The sequence below is a fragment of the Scyliorhinus canicula genome, chromosome 15, assembly GCF_902713615.1.
Source record: "Scyliorhinus canicula chromosome 15, sScyCan1.1, whole genome shotgun sequence".
NCBI lineage: Eukaryota > Metazoa > Chordata > Chondrichthyes > Carcharhiniformes > Scyliorhinidae > Scyliorhinus > Scyliorhinus canicula.
Genome location: NC_052160.1, coordinates 45867995 through 45893752, shown reverse-complemented (window position 1 = coordinate 45893752; position 25758 = coordinate 45867995). Strand labels below are relative to the sequence as shown.

The 25758-nt window shown below is 46.7% G+C and overlaps 1 protein-coding gene across 2 annotated transcripts in view; it reads left to right on the top strand.

Annotated features, from left to right (window-relative positions):
• The window catches only part of drc3 (dynein regulatory complex subunit 3), a 107140-nt gene extending 83789 nt beyond the window's left edge, over window positions 1–23351 (top strand). The window contains exons 9-12 of one of the 2 annotated variants that reach the window (XM_038820598.1): window positions 10619–10689; window positions 17941–18064; window positions 19233–19364; window positions 22484–23350. In XM_038820598.1, the coding sequence (XP_038676526.1) occupies window positions 10619–10689; window positions 17941–18064; window positions 19233–19364; window positions 22484–22594 (438 nt within the window). In that variant the 3' untranslated portion in view covers window positions 22595–23350. Of the gene's footprint in view, window positions 1–10618; window positions 10690–17940; window positions 18065–19232; window positions 19365–22483 lie in introns of both variants that reach the window. The other variant, XM_038820599.1, reaches the window with a different exon arrangement.
• Window positions 23352–25758: the final 2407 nt, after the last annotated feature.

Genomic DNA, 25758 nt, shown 5'->3' with positions numbered 1-25758 from the left:
CTGGATGCAGTAAGATGAGAAACTGGCTTCCGACACAGGAGATGGTTCAACACTGTTTTATTGAACCTGCTGATTGCTGTACATAATCTGCTGTGGGTTGACACTCTATTAATCTAAACTGACAACCTCAGTCTGGCTTGGCCAGACTGGCTCTGTCACTTCATTTCATTTCATTTCATTTCACATGGAGATGGTGCTCACTGCACTGTGCACCCTGACTATCTCTGTAGCTGTATCCAGTGAGAAGAGGCAGAGTCTTGGTGCCTCGTGTGTTTTATAGTGGTGGTGTCCCCTGCAGTGTCCTGTCTTGTGATTGGTTGTTCTCTGTCCTATGTGTTTATTGGTTATTCTGTGTGTCAGCCACTCCCTGTCTGTATCTCATTATATACATGAGTGGATAGTATGACATCTCCCCTTTTTGAAATAAATTTTTTTTTGAATGTGGCTGTATATACATGTATGACTATGTACAAATGGTGAGTGAATGAACATATGTACATGGGAAGGTGTCTAGCGTGCAGATACAGAGCAAACTGAACAAAATTTGCAGGATTCAAGTCTATAGATTCAGTCTTTATGGTTGGCGACGGATTCTTGTCGACCTCCTCAGAGGTGAGGGGGGGGACGCCGGCACCTGGACAGGCGGGCTTGCTGTGAGATCGGTGGCCTCGTGGTGCGACATGTCCGGAGGAGGCATGATGACATGCGGAAAGGTGTGGTCAGGTAGTGGGCAGGCAACTTTGCGCAGTGCCCCCCTGTTGCACCCTAGAATGGAGCCATCAGTCATTTGAACAATGGAAGATCTGGGGGCAGCATGTCTGATGACAACAGTTGGGGCTGACCAGCCTCCCTCAGGCAACTGGATGTGAACAACATCTTCTGGAGCCAGCGCAGGCAAATCAGTGGCATGAGCATCATACGTGATCTTCTGCTGGTTCCTGGATCACTGCACTTTCTGCAGCACCATGAGGTGGTCAAGGTCTTGAACATGGATGGCTGGAACAGTCGTCCGCAGGTTGCGGTTCATGAGTAGCTGAGCCGGAGACAAACCAGTCGACAGAGGGGTTGTCCTGTATGCCAACAGCGCAAGGTGAAAATCAGATGCTGAGTCTGCAGCCTTGCAAAGCAGTCCCTTGACAATGTGGACCCCTTTCGCGGCCTTCCCGTTTGATTGCGGGTAATGGGGACTGAATGTGACATGCCTGAAGTGGTAGGATTGTGCAAAGTTAGACCACTCTTGGCTGTAGAAACATGGACCATTGTCACTCATTACTGTGAGTGGTATACCGTGCCTGGCAAACGTCTCCTTGCAGGCCTTGATGACTTTGACGTGAGGTCCAACAGTTTTACCACTTCCGGGTATCTGGAGAAGTAGTCGATTAAAAGCACGTAATCACGCCCATTTGCGTGAAAGAGGTCTATCCCCACCTTAGACCACGGAGAGGTCACAATCTCATGCTGTTGCAGTGTTTCCTTGGGCTGGGATGGTTGGAATTTCTGGCATGTGGTGCAGTTGAGGACCATGTTGGCAATGCCCTGGCTGATGCCAGGCCAGTAAACTACCTGCCGAGCTCTGCATTGACATTTCTCGACCCCAAGGTGACCCTTATGGATCTGTTGAGCACCATGGTTTGCATGCTTTGGGGAATGACGATTCTATCCAGTTTAAGAAGGATCCCCTCAACAACCGTTAACTCGTCCTTAACGTTGAAGAACTGAGGGCATTGCCCCTTTTGCCAGCCATGTGCGAGGTGCTGCATCACGCACTGCAGTAGAGGATCTTTGGCTGTTTCTTCGCGTATTTGGACAACACGTTCATCAGTGGCTGGAAGGTTCCTGGAACACAACTGTACAACTGTACCTGTGCCTCAATGTGGTGAATGAAGTCGACCTGTTCACATGTCGTGGCGATGGATCGGGATAGGGCATCCACAATTACCAGCTCCTTATCCGGTGTGTAGATGGGTTCGAAGTCATAGCGGCGGAGACTAAGAAGAATTTTCTGAAGCCGAGGTGTCATATCATTTAAATCCTTCTGGATTATGTGGACTAAGGGCCTGTGGTCTGTTTCCACCGTTAATTTTGACAGACTGTATACGTAGTCATGAAACTTAACTATTCCTGTCAGGAGACCCAAGCACTCTTTTTCGATCTGGGCATACTGTTGTTCGGTCGGAGTCATGGCCCTGGATGCATATGCCACTGGAGCCCAGGACGAGGAGTTGTCTTTCTGGAGGAGCACCGCACCAATGCCGTCCTGGCTTGCGTCTGTGGATATTTTGGTATCTTTGGTCAGGTCAAAGAACGCCAGTACTGCGGCTGTGGTGAGCTTCGCCTTCATCTCAAGCCACTCCGCGTGATGCGCGGGAAGACACTGGAACATCGTGGACGTTTTTACGAGATGCCGGACGGCTGTGGTGTGGGACGCCATGTTAGGAATAAATGTTCCTAGAAAATTTACCATCCCAAGGAAACGTAGGACTGCCTTTTTGTCCTCTGGGGTCTTCATGGCATTGATCGCCAGTACCTTGTCAGCATCAGGTTGCACACCCTGCTGGGAAATGTGGTCACCCAGAAACTTGATCGCGGACCGACCAAATGAGATTTGGCCCTGTTGAGCTGGAGGCCGTTCTTGTGGACCCTTTGAAAAACCTTTCTGAGGCGAGCTATGTGATTCTCAGGAGTCGCGGATTAGATGATCACGTCATCCACATAAACTCACACCTTTCGATGCCCTCCATCATATGCTCCATTATTCGATGAAAGACTTCGGAAGCTGAAATGAAACAGAAAGGCATGCGGTTGTAACAATACCTGCCGAACGGAGTGTTAAATGTGCATAGCTTCCTACTGGACTCGTCCAGTTGTATCTGCCAGAAGCCACGTGAGGCGCCCAGCTTGGTGAAGAATTTGGCATGAGCCATCTCACAGGTTAATTCTTCCCGCTTCGAGATCGGGTAGTGCTCTCGTATTATGTTGTGATTCAGGTCTTTGGGATCAATGCAAATTTGTAGTTCACCAGAGGGTTTCTTGACGAGAATCATGGAGCTGACCCAGTCTGTTGGTTTCATGACCTTTGAAATGATGCCCTGGTCTTGGAGCTCTCGCAGCTGCGTTTTTAGACGATCCTTCAGAGGAGCCGGCACCCGGCGTGGTTCATGGATGACTGGGGTGGCATTCAGTTTGAGTAGTATCTTGTAGCGATATGGGAGCGTGCCCATCCCATCAAACACATTGTGATATTGCATGAGGATGTCATCTATTTCAGCCTGTAGATTCGCATTGGGCGAGGCAGTCACAGGTGCAGAGGACATGGCATGGACTTGCTGGACCAGATTTAGGAGTTTGCATGCGCGAGCACCGAGGAGGGATGCCTTGTCAGGCTGGACTATCTCAAATCTTAACGTCGCCTTGATTGCCTTGTGAGAGACACTGAGCTGACACGAGCTACTAGCAGCTATGGCATTGGCATTGTAGTCAAGGAGCTGGCAGGCTGGTGGAAGAATTCTAGGTTGGTCTCGAATGCTGTCGATGTCTGACTGGGATATGGGATTCGCAGATGTGCCACTGTCCAATTTGAATCGGATGCAACACTAGTTGACCATGATGACAGCACACCATTTGTTGTCAGGATCCACACTTCGGATTGAAAGGCGTTTTGCAGGAGTGGAGGAGACCAGCTCGCGTGTGGTCATGATGTCCACCTGATGTGGAGGCTCGAGGCAGTCAGCATCGGGGTCCGTTGGGCTTTCGGGATCGGAATCCTGCATGCCTTGTTGTATGCAGCGGACACCTCTGCGCTGCAGCTGGGATCACTGGCTGTTGATCAGTGGAGCGGACCTGCATAAGGCCGCATAATGCCCAGGCTTTCCACATTGTAGACATTGTCTTCCTTTGGCTGGACATTGCCGCTTTAAATAGGCGGAGCCACAATTTTGACACATCATGACGCTGATGTCACTGCGTTCCGTGCGCCTTCGCGTATACACAGTGCGGTTGGCCGACGTTCGCACATGCGCAGTAGGGTTTTCGGCCTCATCGTCCTCCCGGTCGTGTTGCGCATGCGTAGGAACTTGGGAAAAGCGCACAAAATGGCCACTCTCCGCGATGCTCAGGCCTTGCATTCTGTCAACGGCCTGCACCCTTTCTGCCTCGTGGGAGGCCAGTTTTGCATTTTCTGCTGCCTTGATGTGGGAGTATCAATTGCTGGCAAGTTCATGGACAACGCATGTCACGTTTCGATGGCAACTGAGAGGGTCATCCTTTTGATGGATCAAATGAAGGTGACTGGTTCCATTTTTAAGAGGCCACAATCATTTTTGTCTTTGGCCCAAATTGGGTGATTTTGTATCTCGTTCTTTTTGATGTGTCTAATGGATAAGGTTATTTTTCCATTATTGAAATTAAGTGAAGAATTTAATTGAGATAAGATATCCATACCTAGAAGTGCCTGTGTAACTGGACCTACCGAAATTGATGCCATCAGTTGATGTGGTCCAAATTTCAACAGCATTGGATCAGTCTGTTGGAGGGTAAAAGAATCTCTTCCTCCTGCAAAAGCGTTAATTTTTCCTACATTTAGGGGAAATAAAGCAGCATAATTTTGAGTAACACAGGTAAGTTCAGCTCCAGTGTCAAAAAGAAAATCGATATGAAAACCTTCCATTCTTAGCTAAATATATAGTCCATCCTTTTTCTGTTCCAGAAGTGCATGTAAAGAAATATGAAAAGAATCACCAAGGGTGGGGTCCATTATTTTTTTGAAGAATAAAACAGAGAACGTCTTTGAGCTGTTTAACGTTTCATTAATTTCATTGTCGTCATTGCGTGCGTCCCTACATGGGGACAGCTGCGAGGGACTAGAATCCCTGTACGCAAGTCTGGGTGTGTCTTGTTGGAACGTTATTCTGGGCGTGTCTTGTTTGTACGTATTATGTGGCTGGCCACAGGGTGCAAACGTATTGTATGAGTTATCGGGCACCTCACTATTATTTCTTGATTCGACTCGTTGTTTGTAATGACATGAAATCATCCAATGTCCTAATTTACCACTAAAGACAGCGTGGAATTTTCTTATGTTCTCTCAATAGAACAAAGGTGCATGTGGAACCCGATGCTTCTGGGGAGGTTGTTTTTACTGCTGATATCCCTGCAGAGGCTGCATGAGCTGCTGCTGGAGCGGCAGGTGACACAGGCTGATTTTGACCAGCCAAAGTGTTACTGTTTGTCTTGTTATGCATGCCGCAATCTTTCTGAATACATCGGTCAACTGTTTCTCGGTATGTAGCAGCTGTGGCCCAATTTGGTGCAATTAAACTTAAAGCACTAGATATTTCAGGTTTTATACGGCCACAAAAACAGTCTAAATCGGCCCTAAAGTACTTGGATCCCAAGTATCTGTTTCATTTTGGAATTTAATTCCTGAATGTTCTATCCAGATATGTAAAAACCTGTCTTCGAAATCTTGTATATTTTCAGTATGTTTTTGAATGCAAGACGTCATTTTAGACCAATCGGTTCTGGGAGGACGAAATTTTTATGGCCAATTCTTGACTGCTTGCCAACCATCTTGGAAATTTTTCAAATCATCTCTAAGGGCAACTTCTACTTCGTCTGCAAGATGTTGACTGTCACAGGTGCCAACCATAATAGAACAAAGAACAAAGAAAATTACAGCACAGGAACAGGCCCTTCGGCCCTCCCAGCCTGCACCGATCCAGATCCTTTATCTAAGCCTGTTGCCTATTTTCCAAGGTCTACTTCTCTCTGTTCCCCACCCGTTCATATATCTGTCCAGATGCATCTTAAATGATGCTATCGTACACGCCTCTACCACCTCCACTGGCAAAGCATCCCAGGCACCCACCACCCTCTGCGTAAAAAACTTTCCACGCACATCTCCCTTAAACTTTTCCACTCTCACCTTGAAATCGTGACCCCTTATAATTGACACCCCACTCTTGGAAAAAGCTTGTTGCTATCCACCCTGTCCATACCTGAGGCTGTTTAGCACACTGGGCTAAATCGCTGGCTTTGAAAGTAGACCAAGCAGGCCAGCAGCACGGTTTGATTCCAGTAACAGCCTCCCCGAATAGGCGCCGGAATGTGGCGACTAGGGGCTTTTCACAGTAACTTCATTGAAGTCTACTCGTGACAAGCCCTGCCGCACTGGCTGCCTCACACTCTGGACTCAGCTTCGCCGCTCTGGCTGCTTCGTGCTCTGGACCCAGCCCGGCCGCTCTGGCTGCCTCGCACTCTGGACAAGCCCTGCCGCTCTGGCTGCCTCGCACTCTGGACTCAGCCTCGCCGCTCTGGCTGCCTCGTGCTCTGGACCCAGCCCGGCCGCTCTGGCTGCCTCGCACTCTGGGCCCAGCCCTGCCACTCTGGCTGCCTCACGCTTTGGACCCAGCCCTCATGCTCTGGCTGCCTCGTGCTCTGGACCCAGCCCTGCCGCTCTGGCTGCCTCGCACTCTGGACTCAGCCTCGCCGCTCTGGCTGCCTCGTGCTCTGGACCCAGCCCGGCCGCTCTGGCTGCCTCGCACTCTGGACAAGCCCTGACGCACTGGCTGCCTCACACTCTGGACCAGCCCTGCCGCTCTGGCTGCCTCGCACTCTGGACCAGCCCTGCCGCTCTGGCTGCCTCGCACTCTGGGCCCAGCCCTGCCACTCTGGCTGCCTCACGCTTTGGACCCAGCCCTCATGCTCTGGCTGCCTCGTGCTCTGGACCCAGCCCTGCCGCTCTGGCTGCCTCACACTTTGGACCCAGCCCTGATGCTCTGGCTGCCTCGTGCTCTGGACTCAGCCTCGTCGCTCTGGCTGCCTCGTGCACTGGGCTCAGCACCACCGCTCTAGTTGCTTTGCGCTCTGACCTCAGCCCGCCGCTCTGGCTGCCTCACACTCTGGACTCAGCCTCGCCGCCCCGACTGCCTCGCACTCTGGACCAGCCTCGCCGCTCCGGCTGCCTCACACTCTGGACCCAGTCCTGCTGCTCTGGCTGCCTCGTGCTCTGGACCCAGCCCTGCCACTCTGGCTGCCTCACACTCTGGGCCCAACCCTGCCGCTCCGGCTGCCTCGCACTCTGGACCCAGCCCTGCCGCTCCGGCTGCCTCGCACTCTGGACCCAGCCCTGCCGCTCTGGCTGCCTCGCACTCTGGACTCCGCCCTGCCGCTCCGGCTGCCTCACACTCTGGACCCAGCCCTGCTGCTCTGGCTGCCTCGCACTCTGGACCCAGCCCTGCCACTCCGGCTGCCTCGTGCTCTGGACCAGCCCTGCCGCTCTGGCTGCCTCGCACTCTGGACTCCGCCCTGCCGCTCCGGCTGCCTCACACTCTGGACCCAGCCCTGCTGCTCTGGCTGCCTCGCACTCTGGACCCAGCCCTGCCGCTCCGGCTGCCTCGTGCTCTGGACCAGCCCTGCCGCTCTGGCTGCCTCACACTCTGGACCCAGCCCTGCCGCTCTGGCTGCCTCACACTCTGGACCCAGCCCTGCCGCCCCGGCTGCCTCGTGCTCTGGCCCGCTGCCTCGCACTCTGGACCAGCCTCGCCGCTCTGGCTGCCTCGCACTCTGGACTCAGCCTTGCCGCTCTGGCTGCCTCGTGCTCTGGACCCAGCCCTGCCGCTCTGGCTGCCTCACACTCTGGACCCAGCCCTGCCGCTCTGGCTGCCTCGTGCTCTGGACACAGCCCTGCCGCTCTGGCTGCCTCGCACTCTGGACCCAGCCCTGCCGCTCTGGCTGCCTCGTGCTCTGGACCCAGCCCTGCCGCTCTGGCTGCCTCACACTCTGGACCCAGCCCTGCCGCTCTGGCTGCCTCGTGCTCTGGACACAGCCCTGCCGCTCTGGCTGCCTCGCACTCTGGACCCAGCCCTGCCGCTCTGGCTGCCTCGCACTCTGGGCCCAGCCCTGCCGCTCTGGCTGCCTCACACTCTGGACCCAGCCCTGCCTCCCCGGCTGCCTCGCACTCTGGACCCAGCCCTGCCTCTCCGGCTGCCTCGCACTGGACCCAGCCCTGCCGCTCTGGCTGCCTCGCACTCTGGGCCCAGCCCTGCCGCTCTGGCTGCCTCGCACTCTGGGCCCAGCCCTGCCGCTCTGGCTGCCTCGCACTCTGGACCCAGCCCTGCCGCTCTGGCTGCCTCGCACTCGGGACCCAGCCCTGCCGCTCTAGCTGCCTCGCACTCTAGGCTAAGCCCCGCTGTTCCGTTCCGACTGCCTCATGCTCTGGACTCAGCTCCGCCACTCCAGCTGTCCCGTACTCTTTGCTCAGCCCCGCCGTTCCGTTCCAACTGCTTTTCTCTCTTGTAGGGCTTTTTACCGGTTTTTTAATCAGTTTGGTGTCTGTTCCTTGGGTCTAAAGGGACTAAAAAGAGGTCTACAGGCAGGAGCCATCTCTTTGTGTGACCACTCCGCCCACGAGCGCCACCAGAAATCCAACAACTTTATCTTTAATGAACTTGTGTTGGCATTGAACACAATATAAGATCCCAATGCTTAACACTACTACAATAGAGATTCTATCATACACAGATGATTCTACCTTCCTTTGCTACCTCTACAAGTTCACAAGCATTGGGTAAACTGTTAATATTTATCTAACTTCTAGTTGTGGATTTGTGGAGGCTTGGCCAGGAATAAGTGAGAATCACACTCCATCTTTAAGCTGGAGGCTTGAGGCTTCTTTCTTCTGCTATGTTGTCTCTCGAGGTTCTGGTGATGAAATCTTTGTCTTTCCTCATACAGAACTTGCTGGCACTGATCTTATGCTTCTAGTCATGTGCTCGCAGGACAACACTAATTAATTAATGTATTTTCTGGCCACGAATGTTTAAAGAGTGGTGATTCACTCACATGGTGTAACACTACACATAGGGATGTGTGTTCAATCACTGTCTGTGCAAGGCATAGCAACAGCCATTGTCCAGTCAGCTCCTGTGTTCTCCCCCTGACTGTACATCCTGTTCTTCACTGCAGACCTCTGCAGCTTATGCTGACACAGTGTTAGCCTTTTTAACCATCAAGCTTTGCTGGTGTCTTCGCTTTGTTGGTACCTTTACAAATACTCACCAGGCTCTAGTGTATCTTTTAACTTGGCCATATTTCCCAGTAGGCTTAGGGCCAAGACTACAGGGTGAAAAGCCAAATTCTACATAGCTCACAGGTTATAAAAGAGTTAGTAAAGAAAATTACCAACTTATTCAGAAAATTACCAAACTTATTGCCAAATCAAATAATAAATAATTCCGGCTATAAAATCAGCATCTTGAAACTACAAATACATTCTGAATTATCACTGTTTCATGGAAACTCAATATGAAGTTCTCTTGTATATCCCCAAATGACTTATAGAATCATAGAATTTACAGTTCAGAAGGAAGCCATTTGGCCCATCGAGTCTGCACTGGCCCTTGGAAAGAGCACCTTACTCAAGCCTACGCTTCCACCCTATTCCTGTAACCTAGTAACCCAACCCAACCTTTTGGACACTAAGGGGCAATTTAGCATTGCCAATCCACCTAACCTGCACATCTTTGGACTGTGGGAGGAAACCGGAGGAAACCCACGCAGACACGGGGAGAAAGTGCAAACTCCACACAGACAGTAACCCGAGGCCGGAATTGAACCTGGGACCCTGGAGCTGTGAGGCAGCAATCCCAACCAATGTGCCACCTTGCCGCCCACAAAATTATGATATTAAAGCCATCTATTGGTTTGATACAGAGTAGCTCCGTTCTGATCGAGTTGATCATGATAGGACAGAGGTAATGTGATCTGTGTTCATAAACTAGGGATGGTAACAATAAGCCATGGTTCCTGTTCCTGAATGACCTCCAACTGAAAAATCCAAGTGTGCAGATTTTAGATGTGGACAAAATTGGAAAACATGACAGGGGTGGGAGTGTAGCTGTTGATTGTTACCATTTTTGCCTGGGCTTCCCCTAAACCAGGTTTGTGTGAAGCATCCCAACACAAGTTATCACCTTCATGATGGGAGCAGAAACTGGCAGGAGATAAAACCAAGGTACTTGACATTGACTTGAAGGTATTCTGTGGGTTTTTTTAATGAAGAATCTTCTTGTGAACTGTTACCCAATAAAATGAACAGCAACTAGCTACTATTTTTGCCTGAACGGGTGTTACCATCATGGTAGTGTAAACAATTTCCAGTTGTTCTATGCTTGGTTCACACTGCAATGTTTTGCCAATGGGTACTTTTATTTTGCCTTATGGTTCCTGAAATTTCCCTCAAATGAGTGGAAAAATATGTGTTTTGTTGAGAAATACAAATGGCCAAAACCCAATACAAGACCAGATCAAAGTTCAAAGTAAGAACGAATGCATGCAAATTAGAAAAGAATGATTAGGTGAGACCAAGTTTGGGATTACACTTTGGTGATGATAGGAGAAAGAGGGATAGGACTGAAGGAAGTGAAGGAGTTCCATTGTTTTAAAGTGCTAGGACAGAATGTGATGAGAATAGAAAATGGAGTCTTGATTTCAATACAGTGAGGATGAATGTCGGTAAGTTCTTTAGGGGCATTCTTGAGAAGGGGCAAAACGTTGGTCAGTTTGCTATATTTGTGTTTCAGCCTTTAGTTTTAATGCTTTGTTTTGTTTGGTTTTCCAGGAAACTATGAGGGATTTTGAACGAAATATTTCAGAAATAGTTTCAACTTATGTTGAAAATGTACAAGCTCTATATCCTTTGATGTAAACACTGCCAGAAAAATTAACTTCAGTACATAAGAAAGCATCAAATGAGAAAAATCATTGGGAAATCATTTTGTTTGAACGTTTATTGATATATATAAAATTATTGAAAATATAGGAAAAAAGGGGCTCTTTGACTGGGGTCAAGCTTTATCCAGTCAAGACAGACATTTCCACAGACCAGGTGCATGTCACCATATCTATCCATTCCATTTAGAAATCTGGGGGTATGTTCTATATAAATACTTCTTGATGTTCAAAAGTTATCCCAGCAAAACTGAGGAATATTCATCCAATTCCCACATTTCACCACAGGAACCAAATCATTCCGAGATGTTTGATTATCTCAGTATATCTTCATAATTTTTAATCCTGATCATAATCAGTTATTTAACATTTTGAATGTTAAGTGACATTGCATCAACTGCTATTGCCAGAAGTCCACTGGTATGACACAAGGTAACTTCTAATCTCCAGTCTTCCTTGAGGCTGACTGATTTTGAAATTAAATTCTCTAATTCTGCACTCACTGTCCAGGTTAAATTGTCTGCTTGTGTCAATATCTATATGCCTCAGAATTGTAGGCTTGCATCATGTCTTCCTTCCCATTTTCATCTCCCCAATTTAAAAACTGACACACTATAAAACGGCATCAAACTGATAAAAGTTCATCATCCTGCAATATTAACTTTGCGTGTTCTCTATTCTGCTTTATCTGGATGGCTTGGATGCGTAGTGTTGAATAAAGAACACAAAGCTTCATTATAAACAACCTATAAATTTATTTACACTACTAAGATTCGTTCACATTCCTAAAGTAGAAGGTTATTGTATAAAGTTATGCTATCTGTAACTTACAGAACTCTCAAGTATACAACTGCTCTCTATCACACCTCACTATCTAATCCTCTCACTATCTAATCTTCTTAATCTTCTAATTCCAGAATCCCCAAGTCACATAATATATATATGACCCCTCTGTGGTTCCCTCTAGTGATATGAATCATTATCATTAACTTGTTAACCCTTGTCCATGTGGAGTTTGCACATTCTCCCCGTGTCTGCGTGGGTTTCACCCCCAGAACCCAAAGATGTGCATGGTAGGTGGATTGGCCTCGCTAAATTGCCCTTAATTGGAAAAAATAATTGGGCACTCTAAATTTATAAATAAATAAAAGTTTGTGTGAAAAATGCAATAACATGGTATTGGCGGACCCCTTATTCAGAAAACCACTTCAGTACCACCTCATAGTTCTGAAAATATTCCTGTTCCATGGTACCTGTGACTGATGTCGTCTAAGTAAATTGCAACATTCACCAAACCATGACCTGCTGGAATACTGTGCATGCCGAGGATACTCCAAATGGGAGTCAGCTGTACTCATAGAGTCCTGTTGCATATTAATAGTGACATTATTCTGTGAGGATATATCGAGCTGTGGCTGTAGATAAACGTTGCTCATTTCGAATTTCGTCAACATACAGCCACCAGCCAATGTTGCATACAAATCCTCGCTGTGTGGTAAAGGGTAACGGTCCAATCTTGAAACCAAGTTCATTGTGAATTTATTGTCATCACAGAGGCAGACTGCCTTATCTGACTACATTATGGGGACCACTGACGGTGCACCATCAGCGAAGCGCACAGGCCCAATAATGCCCATTCTATTAACGCCAAAGGTCTCCACCTCCACATAGCAGGCGAGCATGAAAATATTAGGGCAGGGCTTCCGGGCCACTTGGATTTTGGCCACAGCCACTTTTATGGTACCAAATCCTGGCCGGACAATCTCCAGGAATTTGCTCAGCACAGCCACAGACTGCCAGACCCCACTTGGAGGATATGCTGCCAATCCAACTGCAGCCAGTGTAGCCAATCACGGCTCAACAGGCTTGGGCCATTTTTTTGCTCAACAATGAGGGGAAGGTGCACCAATTGTCATCCATAAACCACTGGAGTGAGGGTAGACCCCACTTTATTTAGTCATTCCCCTGCAAGTGGCCAAATGAACCACCATGTCAGCCAAAGACAAAGTATGCACCCCTTGTTGGATAAGACAAAATTGCTCTGCACCACCCCAGAAACAACTGCATCCATATCCAGCTCAATTTGGAGTATATGACCATTCACTTGTATTGGAACATGAATAGGGGCCACACAGGATACTTCCAAACAGTTCAGTTGCATTTCAGCCTCATCCTCTGCCTCTTCTGGGTCATCCGGATGCAAGGCCCGACACCTACTTCACCTGGGGCGCCTGGAGCACTGTCCTGCTGCCTGCAGGTATGCCTAGACCGGCAGCCATACTTCACACATGGGCTGGAATCACCTTTGGCTGAGCCTGGAGACATTGCATGTCTCGCCGGCCGGCTCTTTGCCCAGAGGTCAGAGTTGCAGTGGCATTTGGTCCAGGCCGCAGTGGCAACATGTGAGGGTGATGCCCCAAGATGTTCATCTCCATCCCTTGCACCTCTTGGGCGCCATGTTCTGTGCTTTCTTGAGACAGGGAGAGCCGCAGCACATGTTGAAAGTTAGGGCGGCTTCGCCTAAAAGCTTTTTCTGATATCCATATTATTGATTCCGGAGACCAAGCAATCGTGGAACATGGCGGACAAAACAGTTCCATACTCACAAAACTTGGCTACCTTCTATAATAGAGATACAAACTTGGGAACTGACCTACTGGTGGATCTCTCTGCCAGATTAAACCAATATCTTTGAATGGTTATCTATGGAGTTGGATTAAAGTGTTGTGCCACAACTGTAACAAACTCGTTTTGTATTTGTATAAACTTGGGGAGAGCAGTAGTAGTTTTTGTGATTCGGTACACCGTAATAAACAAGTCATTCATTTATACCCTACCGTGTGTTCCTGTTGTCTCTCTTGTTCACGTTCGACACTTTGGTGCTGTCTTCACAAAGGAAGACACAAATAAGATACCAGAAATGTTGGAGTATACAGGTGTAATATTCCGCACGGGATCTACAGGGTCGGAATGCTGGTCTTCCTTGTGCTCCTTGCGGAGTGCGAGCTCCCTTGCTAGGGGTGGGGTTCCGATATTACCTGATGTATATAAGGTCAGCCAGAGAGGAAACTGGTAGGGATCTACCGGATAGTGTATATATCATTCTTTAAATAAAACTTTGTTCATATTTTACTTGATGTGGGCTACCCGTGTCCTTACTAAACTGGCAACAAGGAGTAAACTGGTTTGCTGTCAACACTGTGACCTACTAAGCTGAGGTACATCCCTGATGTTCTGGATCCAGGTTTGGATTTGTTTTTTGATTTGCCATGCCTCTGTTTGGGCGGTTAGATGCATTTGACGCCAACGTTGAAAACTGGAACCAATATGCTGAACGAATGCATTATTTCTTCCAAGCCAACAATATCATGAAGAACGAGTGCCAGATGGTCATACTGCTGACTGCCTGCAGACCGCATACATTCAGGGTGATCCAGAGTCTCACATACCCAGCGATGCTGGATATACAAACATTCCACGAGTTTGTGACAGTAGGTCGATTCCCAAGTTTGTATCTCTATTATGAAAGATAGCCAAGTTTTGTGAGTATGGAACTGTTTTGTCCGCCATGCTCCGCGGTTTCTTGGTCCCGGAATCAATAATATGGGGCCACCCTTCCTGACCTGCACCAGCTCAGGGTTTTTATACAGAGTAATTTTCCCTTGTTTTGGGGAAGCCCAGCCCCCAATTACCGGGGGAGTTCATACTCAGCTGTGTAAGAGGGAAATCAAATGGAGCACAGTTCTTAGCTCCCAAGAGGGTCATAATACAAAGTACCGATTTACTTGGTTAGCTATGTTTTTGTTCCCCATCATAAATGCCCCCATTTTTGACTGTAATGGATCTACATTTGTCTTTACCAATCTTCTTCTCCTCCCATACCTATAAAAACCTTTACATTCAGTTTTTATGTTCCCTGCAAGCTCACTCTTGTACGCCCCTTCTTAATCAATATCTTGGTCCTCCATTGCTGAATTCTAAACAGCTCCCAATCCGCAAGTCTGTTGTTTTTCTTGACCAATTTGTATGCTTCTTCCTTGCACCTAATAGTATCTCTAATTTCCCTTGCAAACCATGGTTTGGCCAACCTTCCCGTTTACTTTTGCTCCAAACAGGAATAACGAATTGTTGCAGTTCACCCATACGCTCCTTGAATGATTTGCCATTGTCTATCCACCATCATCCCTTTAAGTAATGTTTCCCAATCTATCATAGCTAACTTGCACTTGATATCATTGTAGTTTCCTTTATTAAGATCCAGGATCTGAGTCTCAGAATCAAGTACTTCACTCCACCTTGATGAAAAATTCTATCATATTATGGTCGCACATCCTCAAGGGATCTTGCATAACTAAATTGTCAATGATTCCTTTCTCATTACACAATGCCCAGACTAGATAACATAGTAGTTCTGAGGAGTCCCTAAAAAGTTAGTCCAAGATGTTTTATTTCTGGAACAAAGTAAAGCCGCACAGTGGCGGAGAGCACAACTAGTCCCAGATGGGATCATCCGAAGCTGCTGGTTCCCTTCTGGGCCAGCTTTTATCAGGTGAAATTGATGAGCTCTGCTGTTGGGCCTCCGCTCCTCAGCAGGGGAGCTCATAGTCCCCGAGTCCCACAGGGAGATCAGTCAGGTTAATCTTGTTAATCTCATGGAGGTTGACAACAGGTGGCCTGTTCTCTAGTTGGTTTCTCAACGTATTGGTCCAGAAACCCATCTCATATACACTCTAGGAATTCCTCCTCGACAGTATTGTGACTAATTTGATTTGCCCAATGCAGATGCAGATTCAAATCAGACATAATTATAGATGTTCCATCGTTGCATGCGTCTCTAATTTCCTGTTTAACGCCATTCCCAACATCACCACTACAGCTTTGGGGTCTATACACAACTCCTACTAATGTTTTTTGCCCCTTGGTGTTTCTTAGCTCTACCCATATAGATTCTACATTGTTGGAGGTAAATCATTCCTCATTTATTATGTTAATTTCCTTGTTAACCGACAATGTAACACCACTGGCTTTTCCTTTATGCCTGCCCTTCCTCAATACTGAATACTCCTGAATGTTCGGTTCCCATCCATGGTCACCCTGCAGCCATGTCTCTGTAATCCCAACTATATCATACCCATTTACATCTATTTGCGCGGTTAATTCATCCACTTTATTGCAAATGCTCCATGTGTTAAGGTACAAAGCCTTTAGGCTTGTCTTTTTAACATTACTTATCCCGAACCCACTATTTTTCACTGTGGTCCTGTTTGAGTCTGACCCTTGGTTTCTCTGCCAATCACTTTTATTATTCCCCTTTTTGACTTTTGTTTTTGTCCTTTATTCCTCCTCTGATTCCTCAAATAGATTCCCATCCCTTTGCCATTTTAGTTTAAATCCTCCCCAGCCACTCCAGCAAATACTCTCCCGAGGATATTCGCCCAAGCCAGTCCTGCCCACGTGTAACCCATCCAGTTTGTACTGGTCCCACCTCTCCCAGAACTGGTCCCAGTGCCCCAGGAATCTGAAACCCACCCCCTCACACCATCTCATAAACCACGTATTTGTACAATATATCCTGCTATCTCTACTCTGACTAGCACGTGGCACTGGTAGTAATCCTGAGATCACTACCTTTTGAGGTCCGACTCCTCAACATTCTTTCTAACTCCCTATGTTCTGCTTTTAGGACCTCATCTCTTTCTTTACCCATGTTGTTGCAGGAATGTGTATTACGACCACTGGTTGTTCACGCTCCCCCTCCAGCATGTCCTGTAACCCCTCCGAAATATCCTTGGCCCTAGCACCAGGGAGGCAACATACGATCCTGGAGTCTCGCTTGCAGCCATAGAAATGCCTATCTATTCCTCTTACAGTTGATTCCCCTATAAATTAACAAAAATTTAGAGTACCCAATTCTTTCTTTTCCAATTAAGTGGCAATTTAGCATGGCCAATCTACCTACCCTCCACATAATTTTGGGTTGTGGGGTGAGACCCACGCAGACATGGGAAGAATGTGCAAAATCCACTCAAGACAGTGACCCGGGCCCAGGATTGAATCCAGATCCTTGGTGCCGTGAGGCAGCAGTGCTAACTACTGCGCCACCGTGCTGCCCTGATCCCCCTATAACTATTGCATTCCAACGCTTTACTCTTCCCCTCTGCAGCAGAACCAAACGTGGTGCAACAAATTTGGCTGTTGCTGCTTTCCTCCGAGAGGACATACCCCATAACAGTATCCAAAGTGGTATATCTGTTTTGAGGGGCGGATGGGTTTTACTCAAGGTGGCAGCCATTCATTGCCTTTTTTAGGGACCTGATTACCGTCAGCTGTTGCCGGGGGGGGATAGTATTGGTCAGTCTATTCTGTTATTCTTTGTCGGGAGGGACCTGGGGGTTAGGGAGGGGGAGGGGTGGTAGTCTCAGAAACCTGGGTTGGGATGGGTTGTGTTGAAATTATTTTTGTAATATTGAAAATTTCTGTTTGAATAAAGATATTTTTAAAAAGGGAAAGGAGTTCCAGGATTTTGCCCAGCGACAATGAAGAAAGGAAGATATCATTCCAAGTCAGGATGGTGTGTAACTTGGAGGACAACTTGCCCGAACCCTTCCCTTGGGCTTGGAAGGTGCTGTCAGAATTACTATCCCATCACTTGCTTTCAATCATCGGCAAAATCACAATGCTATCAAGCAACACTTAGTCGAGAATAATTTGCTCACTGATGCTCATTTCGGATTCTGCCAGCACCTCCCAAAACCGTGATCTCTACTGCCTGGCAGAACAAGGGCAGCAGGCACATGGGAACATCACCACCAGCAAATTTCTTTCTAAGTCGCACAGCACTCTGACATGGAAATATATTGTTGTTCCTTCGTCATTTCTAAGTCAAGATACTGGAATTCCCTCCCTAATAGCACTGTGGGTGTACCTAAACCACAGAAACTGCAGCAGTTCAGGAAGGCAACTCATCACCATTTTCTTAAGCGCAATTTCGGATCTGTAACACATATTCCCATATAATGTGGGGGAGAAAAGAAGAATCTATATTACCCTCCATAATTAGCAGCACTCTGATGCAGTCATTTATTCCTGAGGTCTAGTGCCCTGAAACTATATCCTTCAAAAGTAAGCAGCTACATGAAAAGTGTCTTTATATATTTATTTCTGAAATAAATTAGAATGCACTTCTGACTTTGGAACCTTAACATAATCTACAATAGCTCACTGTCGTGACCTGGAAAACCATCATAATGAGAATATGTTGGAAATCGCTATGAGTAGTTATGACAAGATGGGAAAAAATGAAGGGGAAGAGGAAATGCCAGAAGAACTCAGAGCAGTAAGAGAAGGAACTTTCCTACACGATGCTCCATGTTTATATCTGGAAAATCAAAATTCTTAATTTCTACAGTTTTGAGGAATATATATTCTTCAGAAAGTATAACATTCAATATTTTAAAAATATTTTTCTCTCCAACAAGAATATCAATGTGTGGCACATGCACATCTTTTCCCAATGCTCCTCTAAAGCTGGTTCTTTGGAGGTGTGTGAGCACAGCTCAGACTGATGCTTCTTTTTATTCCCCTTTCCCTCTCTGGCACCACTGTGTGATGGAGGAGTCCAAAGCTAGAGACAATAAATATAAGTAAGCCATTAATCAATCTAATAAAGAGCTGAGAAACTTCTTTACCCAAGGAGTGGAAATAATTTGGGATGCACTTAGACAAGGAATAGTTGCAGTGAATAGTTGAGGGGAAGTTAGATAACACATGAGGAAAAAAGAATGGAAGGATATGCTGAGGGTTAGATGAAGATGTGTGGTAAGAGGCTTGTATGGAGCCTGTATGGCAGCACAGACCTCTTTTACCAAATGCTCTTTCTGTGGCATAAACACAATGTAATCATTCTTAGACACACTGGGCGGGATTCTCAGTTTCAGAAACTCAGAGCTGGATTCTCCATTATTAGGACTATGTCCACACGCCGGCGTCAAAACGGTGGACTTTTACTCCTGAAAATCCTGGATTAAAGGGGCATGAATTCCCAGCCCTGCAGGGGGGCTAGCAGGGACCGAGAGTAAATCTCGCAGCTTTTGCTGCAGATACGGGCCACGCACTTCTGGGTCAGAGACCCTGCGTGCGCACGGCGGCGGCCTCCAGCAGCCATGCCGTGCTCCATGGCGGACTCAGACCACGGAGGTAGCCCCACAAAGGAGACCCCCCCGATCTGCTACACGCCTGACCCTGTTAATTATTTTACAGCCAATCCCCTGCCCCACTTTCTCTGAGTCGACAGCCCCTGTTATCGCAAACTAAGTGCCAGGCCACTATTCCAAGAGAAAAACCAGTAATTTTTTGCAGCTATCATTAGTTCCTCCTGCACTTAAAGTAATTAATTACTCCTGAAGCATTTTGGGATATGCCAAAGACATTAAAAATGTAAGTTTTTATAATATTTCCAAAGATTTGCTTTCTAAGCACATAAAATATTTAGTTTCTTTATACAGCTCTTTGTAGATAAAGATACTGTCATCAATACAGTTAATGCATCTCATGACCTGCACCTGCTTAAGATTGACAACCAAGAAGACAAGATGGTGACGAGGGCGAATGGCTGGGCCGCGGATACGATCGACAAGGTAAGGACAGCAGGGTTTGCTTTAATTTACAGTTCAAATGAATAGTCACACAATTTGAAGCTAAAGGGTCGTCCAGCTTGATTTATACTATGAAACTCAGCAGTACCTGAAAATACACGAGGCGGGAATCTCCCGAATCGGCGCGATGGCCCGACGCCGGCGTAAAAAACGGCGCGAACAACTCCGGCGTTGGGCCGACTGGAAGTTTTGGAATTCTCCGCACTTCCAGGGGCTAGGCCAGCGCCGGAGAGGTTGCCGCCATGTCAGCCGGTGCCGAAGGGATTGCACGTGTTAGCGCATGCGCAGAACAGCCGGCGTAGTTCAGTGCGTGCGCCGATCGGCCGGCGTATTCTGGTGCATGAGCAGGGGGGTGTGTTCTCCGCATCGGCCATGGTGAAGCCCTACAGGGGCTGGCGCGGAACGAAGAAGTGCTCCCACAGCACAGACCCGCCTGCAGATCGATGGGCCTCGGTTGCGGGCCAGGCCAGTGTGGGGGACCCCCCGGGGTCGGATCCCCCCAGCCCCCCCCCCCCCCCCCCCCCCCCGGAGGACCGCACCAGCCAACTTACCTGCCAGGTCCCGGCATGTGGGACCATGTCCAATCCACGCGGGTGGGACTGGCCAGAAACCGACAGCCACTCGGCCCAACGGGGCCCTGAGAGTTGCTGGGGGTGCCACTGCCAACGGCCCCCGACCAGCGTGGCATGATCCCAACCTCTGCCCAAAAACCAGCATCGGGGAATACGGCAGCCGGCGTTGGAGCAGTGAGGCGGGATTCACGCCGCCCCCTGGGGATTCTCCAACCTGGCGGGGGGGTCAGAGAATCCCGCCCATGGTGATTGAACTTTACTTCACTTACATTACTGAAGTAACTTTAAAAGGAAGCAGAGGACAACTAAAATAGCAATAAGAGGGGAGAAGATGAAATATGAGTGTAAGCTAGCTCGTATGTAAAAGAAGATAGGAAGAGTTTTTTTCAATATATAAAAAGTAAGAGAGAGGCAAAAATAGACATTGGACCATTGGAAAATGTGGCTGGAGAAGTAATAATAGGAAACAAAGAGATGGAACTGAGTATTTACTTTGCATCAGTCTTCACGGTGAAAGACACCAGTGGGATGCCAGAGCTCCAGGAGAATCAGGAGGCAGACGTGAGTGCAGTGGACATCACTAAGGAGAAGGTTCTGGGCAAATGAAAGGGCTGAAGGTGGATAAATCACCTGGACCAGATGGACTACATCCCAGGGTTCTAAAAGAGATGGCTGAGGAAATTGTGGAGACATTGGTGGTGATCTTTCAGGAATCATTGGAGGCAGGGAAGGTACAAGAGGACTGGAAAGTAGCTAATGTAATCTGCTGTTTAAGAAGGGAGGGAGGCAGAAGATGGGAAATTATAGGCAGGTTAGCCTACTTTGGTTATTGGCAAGATTTAAGAATCCATTATTAAAGATGAGATCGCGGAGTACTTGGAAATGCATGATAAAATAGGATTGAGTCAACTCAGCTTCGTTAAGGGGAGGTCACGTCTGACAAATCTGTTAGAGTTCTTTGAGGAGGTAAGAAGGAAGTTAGACAAAGGAGAACCAGTGGACGTGATTTATTTAGATTTCCAGAAGGCCTTTGACATAAGAGATTGTGAGAGCCTATGGTATTAAGGTAAGATCCTGACATGGATAGAGGATTAGCTGACTGGCAGAAGTCAGAGAGTGGGGATAAAGGAGTCTTTTTCAGAATGGCAGCCGGTAATAGTGGTGTGCCTCAGGAGTCGGTGCTGGGACCACAACTTTTCACAATATACATTAACGATTTGGAAGAAGGAACTGAAGGCACTGCTGCTACGTTTGCAGATGATACAAAGATATGTAGAGGGACAGGTAGCACTGAGGAAGCAGGGGGCTGCAGAAGGACAGGCTAGGAGAATGGGCAAAGAAGTGGCAGATGGAATACAATGTGGAAAAGTGTGAGGTTATGCACTTTGGAAGGAGAAATGGAAGCATAGACTATTTTCTAAATGGGGAAATCAGAAGCACAAAGGGACTTGTTCAAGATGTTAGCATTCATGTCGAGAAGGCTAGAATACAAGAGCAGGGATGTACTCCATTTGGAGTATTGTGAGTCCCATATCTAAGGAACGATGTGCTGGCCATGGAAAGGGTTCAGAGGAGGTTCACAAAAATGATCCCTGGAATGAAGAGCTTGTCATGTGAAGAACTCTGAGGACTCTGGGTCTGTACTCATTGGAGTTTAGAAGGATGAGGGGGGATCTTATTGAAACTTACAGGATACCGCGAGGCCTAGATAGAGTGGATGTGGAGAGAATGTTTCCACGAGTAGGAAAAACTAGAACCCGAGGGCACAGCCTCAGACTGAAGGAATGATCCTTTAAAACAGTGATGAGGAGAAATTTCTTCAGCCAAAGGGTGGTGAATCTGTGGAACTCTGCTGCAGAAGGCTCCACTTCAAAATAATGCCATGCGATCTTTTGCGTCCAGCTGAAAGTGCTGATAGGACCTCAGTTTAAGGCCTCATCAATATTTTTATTGTCTAGCTTCAAGTACACGCAGCTGTTTTTCTTCCCATAAGCCAGTTCATTTTCAATCTTGAACTGTTTGGACAGGCTGCTACTGGGAGCTATGTGCTTAGGAGGAAAAGGGAAAAGAGGGAAAGGGATAAATAAGTAAAAATGTCAACTTATCACTGTGTATAGGCATCCCTTACTGACTCCTGGGCAACGTCAGTAGGAGATGGAACCCTCAAGATTGCCAGGCAAGAAAAGGCAAACTGCTCCATCAAATCTCTTAATGATTAGAGCATGATTGCAAAACAAATCTTCCAGGGGCCATGTAATCTCCTGGGAAAGGCAAAAGACAAAGGACCAATACGGGAGAAAAAACTTTGGAAACTTTCTCTCCCGCCCCTTCAGGCAATCAAAACAATTCCAAGATTCCACATGGGTCAAACAGGTATCTAAGCACCTTCTCCATCTTCTCAGTTAGAAGTAAGTACAGTGTATTTTAGAAGGGAGGGCAGCACAAGAAAGAATATAGCTCGAGAAACAAGACTGGGAATAAACAAATAAATGATTTAAGTTTCAACAGAGTGACAATTTTTTTTTACAGCTGCACACAGACGAAATAAATCGCAACCGTAAACGTGTTTTGGAAATAAACATCTATCTCAGCCACTGGAGGGATGAGCTGGATTTCCTTGAACTCCAGGAAACAACCTAATCCTTATATGTAATATAAATGGTGAGAGGTGGCACCATGTGGCTTCCAGATTTTTATGTTGCTCTTCTGTCTAGGCTCTGGTATACTCAGATTTAACTTGGAGTATTGTCATATATTTTTAAAATTTGTTCGCCTCTGCCGAAACTACATGAAGGTGCCTGTTCAGCTTCTCTACTCCCATCACTCCTTCCCTCTGACCAATGATTGGAACAGTTATGACACAACTTATATTTATATAAAAAGTTTAATATATTGGAGAATTAATAGTTCCCCATCAATGACCCCATTGCATCCCATGGTGCAAAACAGCCTCATCCCATCAAAAGTATAGAGGATGCCCCTGGAACTTTATTGTACCGGCCTAGTTAGCCAGTGCTGTGCACCGTATCCTATGACTGGGAACTGACTTGTAAAACTGCAACTCCTTCAGCAAATTAACATTTGTTGTTGTACGGCAAACATTCATTACTCCACATGCACATCTCCTATTCTCACTCTTCCAAGTACTCCTCACTCTTCACTTTCTGATACAATCTACATGCTTTTAAAATGCTTCTTTCACTACTTAATTTATCCTATCTTCTCAGCATTGGTGGAGTTCGAAATTGCCTTATTCCTTCATTTGGTTTTCTCAATTAATAAACCTACAATGCTTACATTTTATTCAGTGGCAGGATAGTGCATATTTTAAAATATGTGATATTTTCAGTTTTATTCATACATCAAAATATGAATTTAATAAAGCCTATACATCCTTTAAAAATCCAGCTTTAAAAAAGAACCATTGTTCTTTTATTGATCTTGCCGTCTCTCATTTTGCAAAACTTAGTGTTAGTTTGAATATCTGTATATACTGACATACATTATATTGTTTGCGTTGTGTTAACATTTGGAAAGGCAAAGCGCTATCCATCAGTCGGCGGATTTTATGAAGGGCAAATCATGTTTAACCACTTTGCTCGAGTTCTTTGAAGATGCAACAAGCAAAGTTGATAATGGGGATCCTGTAGATGTAGTATATCTGGACTTATGGAAGGCATTTCATCAGGTGCAGCACAGAAGGTGAATTCACAAGATGAGATCACATAGGATTAGGGGTAATTTATTAGCTTGTACAGAGGGCTGGCTGATGGACAGGACAGAGTTGGGATAAATGGGTCTTTTTCTGGATGGCAAAATATAACTAGTCGGGTGCCATAGGGTTCGTTCCTTGAGCCCCAGATATTTACAATCTGTATTAACGACTTGGATATAGGGATAGAAGGTTCTTTAGCCAAATTCATAGACGACACAAAAATAGGTGGGACAGTTGCAATGAGGAAATAAGAACCTTACAAGTAGATATAGCTAGGTAAGGAGAGTGGGCCAAAATGTGGCAGATGGAGTTTAACGTGGATAAGTGTGAGGTCATGCATTTTGGTTGAAAAAAATGGAAAGGCAACTTATTATCTAAATGGGGAGAGACTTTGGGGTGCTCCGGAGCAGAGATATCTGGGTTTCCTCGTGCATGAGTCACAGAAAACAAGCGTGCAGGTGCAGCAAATAAGGAAAGCAAATGGACTGTTGGCATTCATAGCAAAACAATTTGAGTATAAAGGTAAGGAAGTGTTGTTGCAACTATACAAGGCATTGGTAAGACCGCACCGGAAGTATTGTGCAGTTTTGGTCCCCTTATTTGAGAGAATGATGTAGTGGCTTTGAAGGCCATTGAAAGGAGGTTCACTAGATTGATTCCAGAGATGAGGAGTTTGTCATATGAGGAGAGATTGAACAGTTTAGGCCTATATTCTCTAGAGTTTAGAAGAATAAGGGGAGATCAAATTGCGGTATACAAGATGCTAAAAGATATGGATAAAGCAGAATTGGAGCAAATGCTTCCTCTTATGGGGCATTCTAAAACGAGAGGTTATAATCTCAGAATAAGAGGGAGCAAATTTAAAACAGATTGGAGGGGAAACTACTTCTCCCAGAGGTTGTGAATCAGTGGAATTCACTACCCCAGAGTGCGGTGGATGCAGGGACAGTGAGTAAATTTAAGGAGTTAGATTTTTAATTGGTAATGCGGTGAAGGGTAATGGAGAACGTGCAGGACAGTGGAGTTGAGGCCATGATGAGACCATATTGAATGTGATTACGCTCACGAGACTAAATTGCCTACTCTTGCTCCGAGGTCATGTGTTCTAGGGAGGAGCTCTAGCAATCCAGCTCTTGGTCTGTAGCATTGCAGATAACAGATGAGGAACATATCAGTCATGGTAGAATGGCAGAGCAGACTCGATAGACCAAATGGCCTAATTCTACTCCTGTATCTTATGAACTTATGAAAAGGATGCAAAATTTAGGGAAGGTGGTGGTTCAATGGTAATGTCACTGGACTAGTAATCCAGAGGGTCAGGACAATGCCATGGGTGGTTCAAATCCCACAACAGCTGGTCAAATTTGAATTCAAATAATTAATAAACTACGAATTAAAAGCTAGTCACTCACGGCGCCGAGGTCTCAGGTTCGACCCCGGCTCTGGGTCACTGTCCGTATGGAGTTTGCATATTGTCCCCGTGTTTGTGTGGGTTTCCCCCCACAACCCAAAGATGTTCAGGGTAGGTGGACTGGCTCCACTAAATTGCCCCTTAATTGGAAAAAATTAATTGGGTATTCTAAATTTTAAAAATAAGCTAGTCACCACCATCTGTCCCATTGACAGGATAGACCAGAGGTGGTGCCACAGTGGTATTCAGTCATGAGGGGGTTGTCCTGGGCGTCATCAACATTGATTCCGGACCCTATGAAGTCTCATGCAATCAGATCAAACATGGACAAGGATACCCGATTACCTCAGTTGAACATCATTTGGACAAAGCACTGAGGTAGGCGAGGATTAGTATGTGCTCTGTGCGGGACTTCAATGTCCATCACCAAAAGTGGCTTGGTCAGACCACTACTGAACGAGCTGGCCGAGTCTTAAAGGACATGGCTGCTAGTCTGGGTCTGCTGCAGTGGTGAGGGAACCAACAAGAGAGAAAAACCTACTTCAACTATTCCTCACCAATCTATAAATTCAGATGCATCTGTCCACGAACTTTTAGGTTGTAGTGACCACCACACAGTCCTTCTGCTGACTAAGTCCTATCTTCATGCTGTATGGCACTACCTCTTTGGTAGATGGG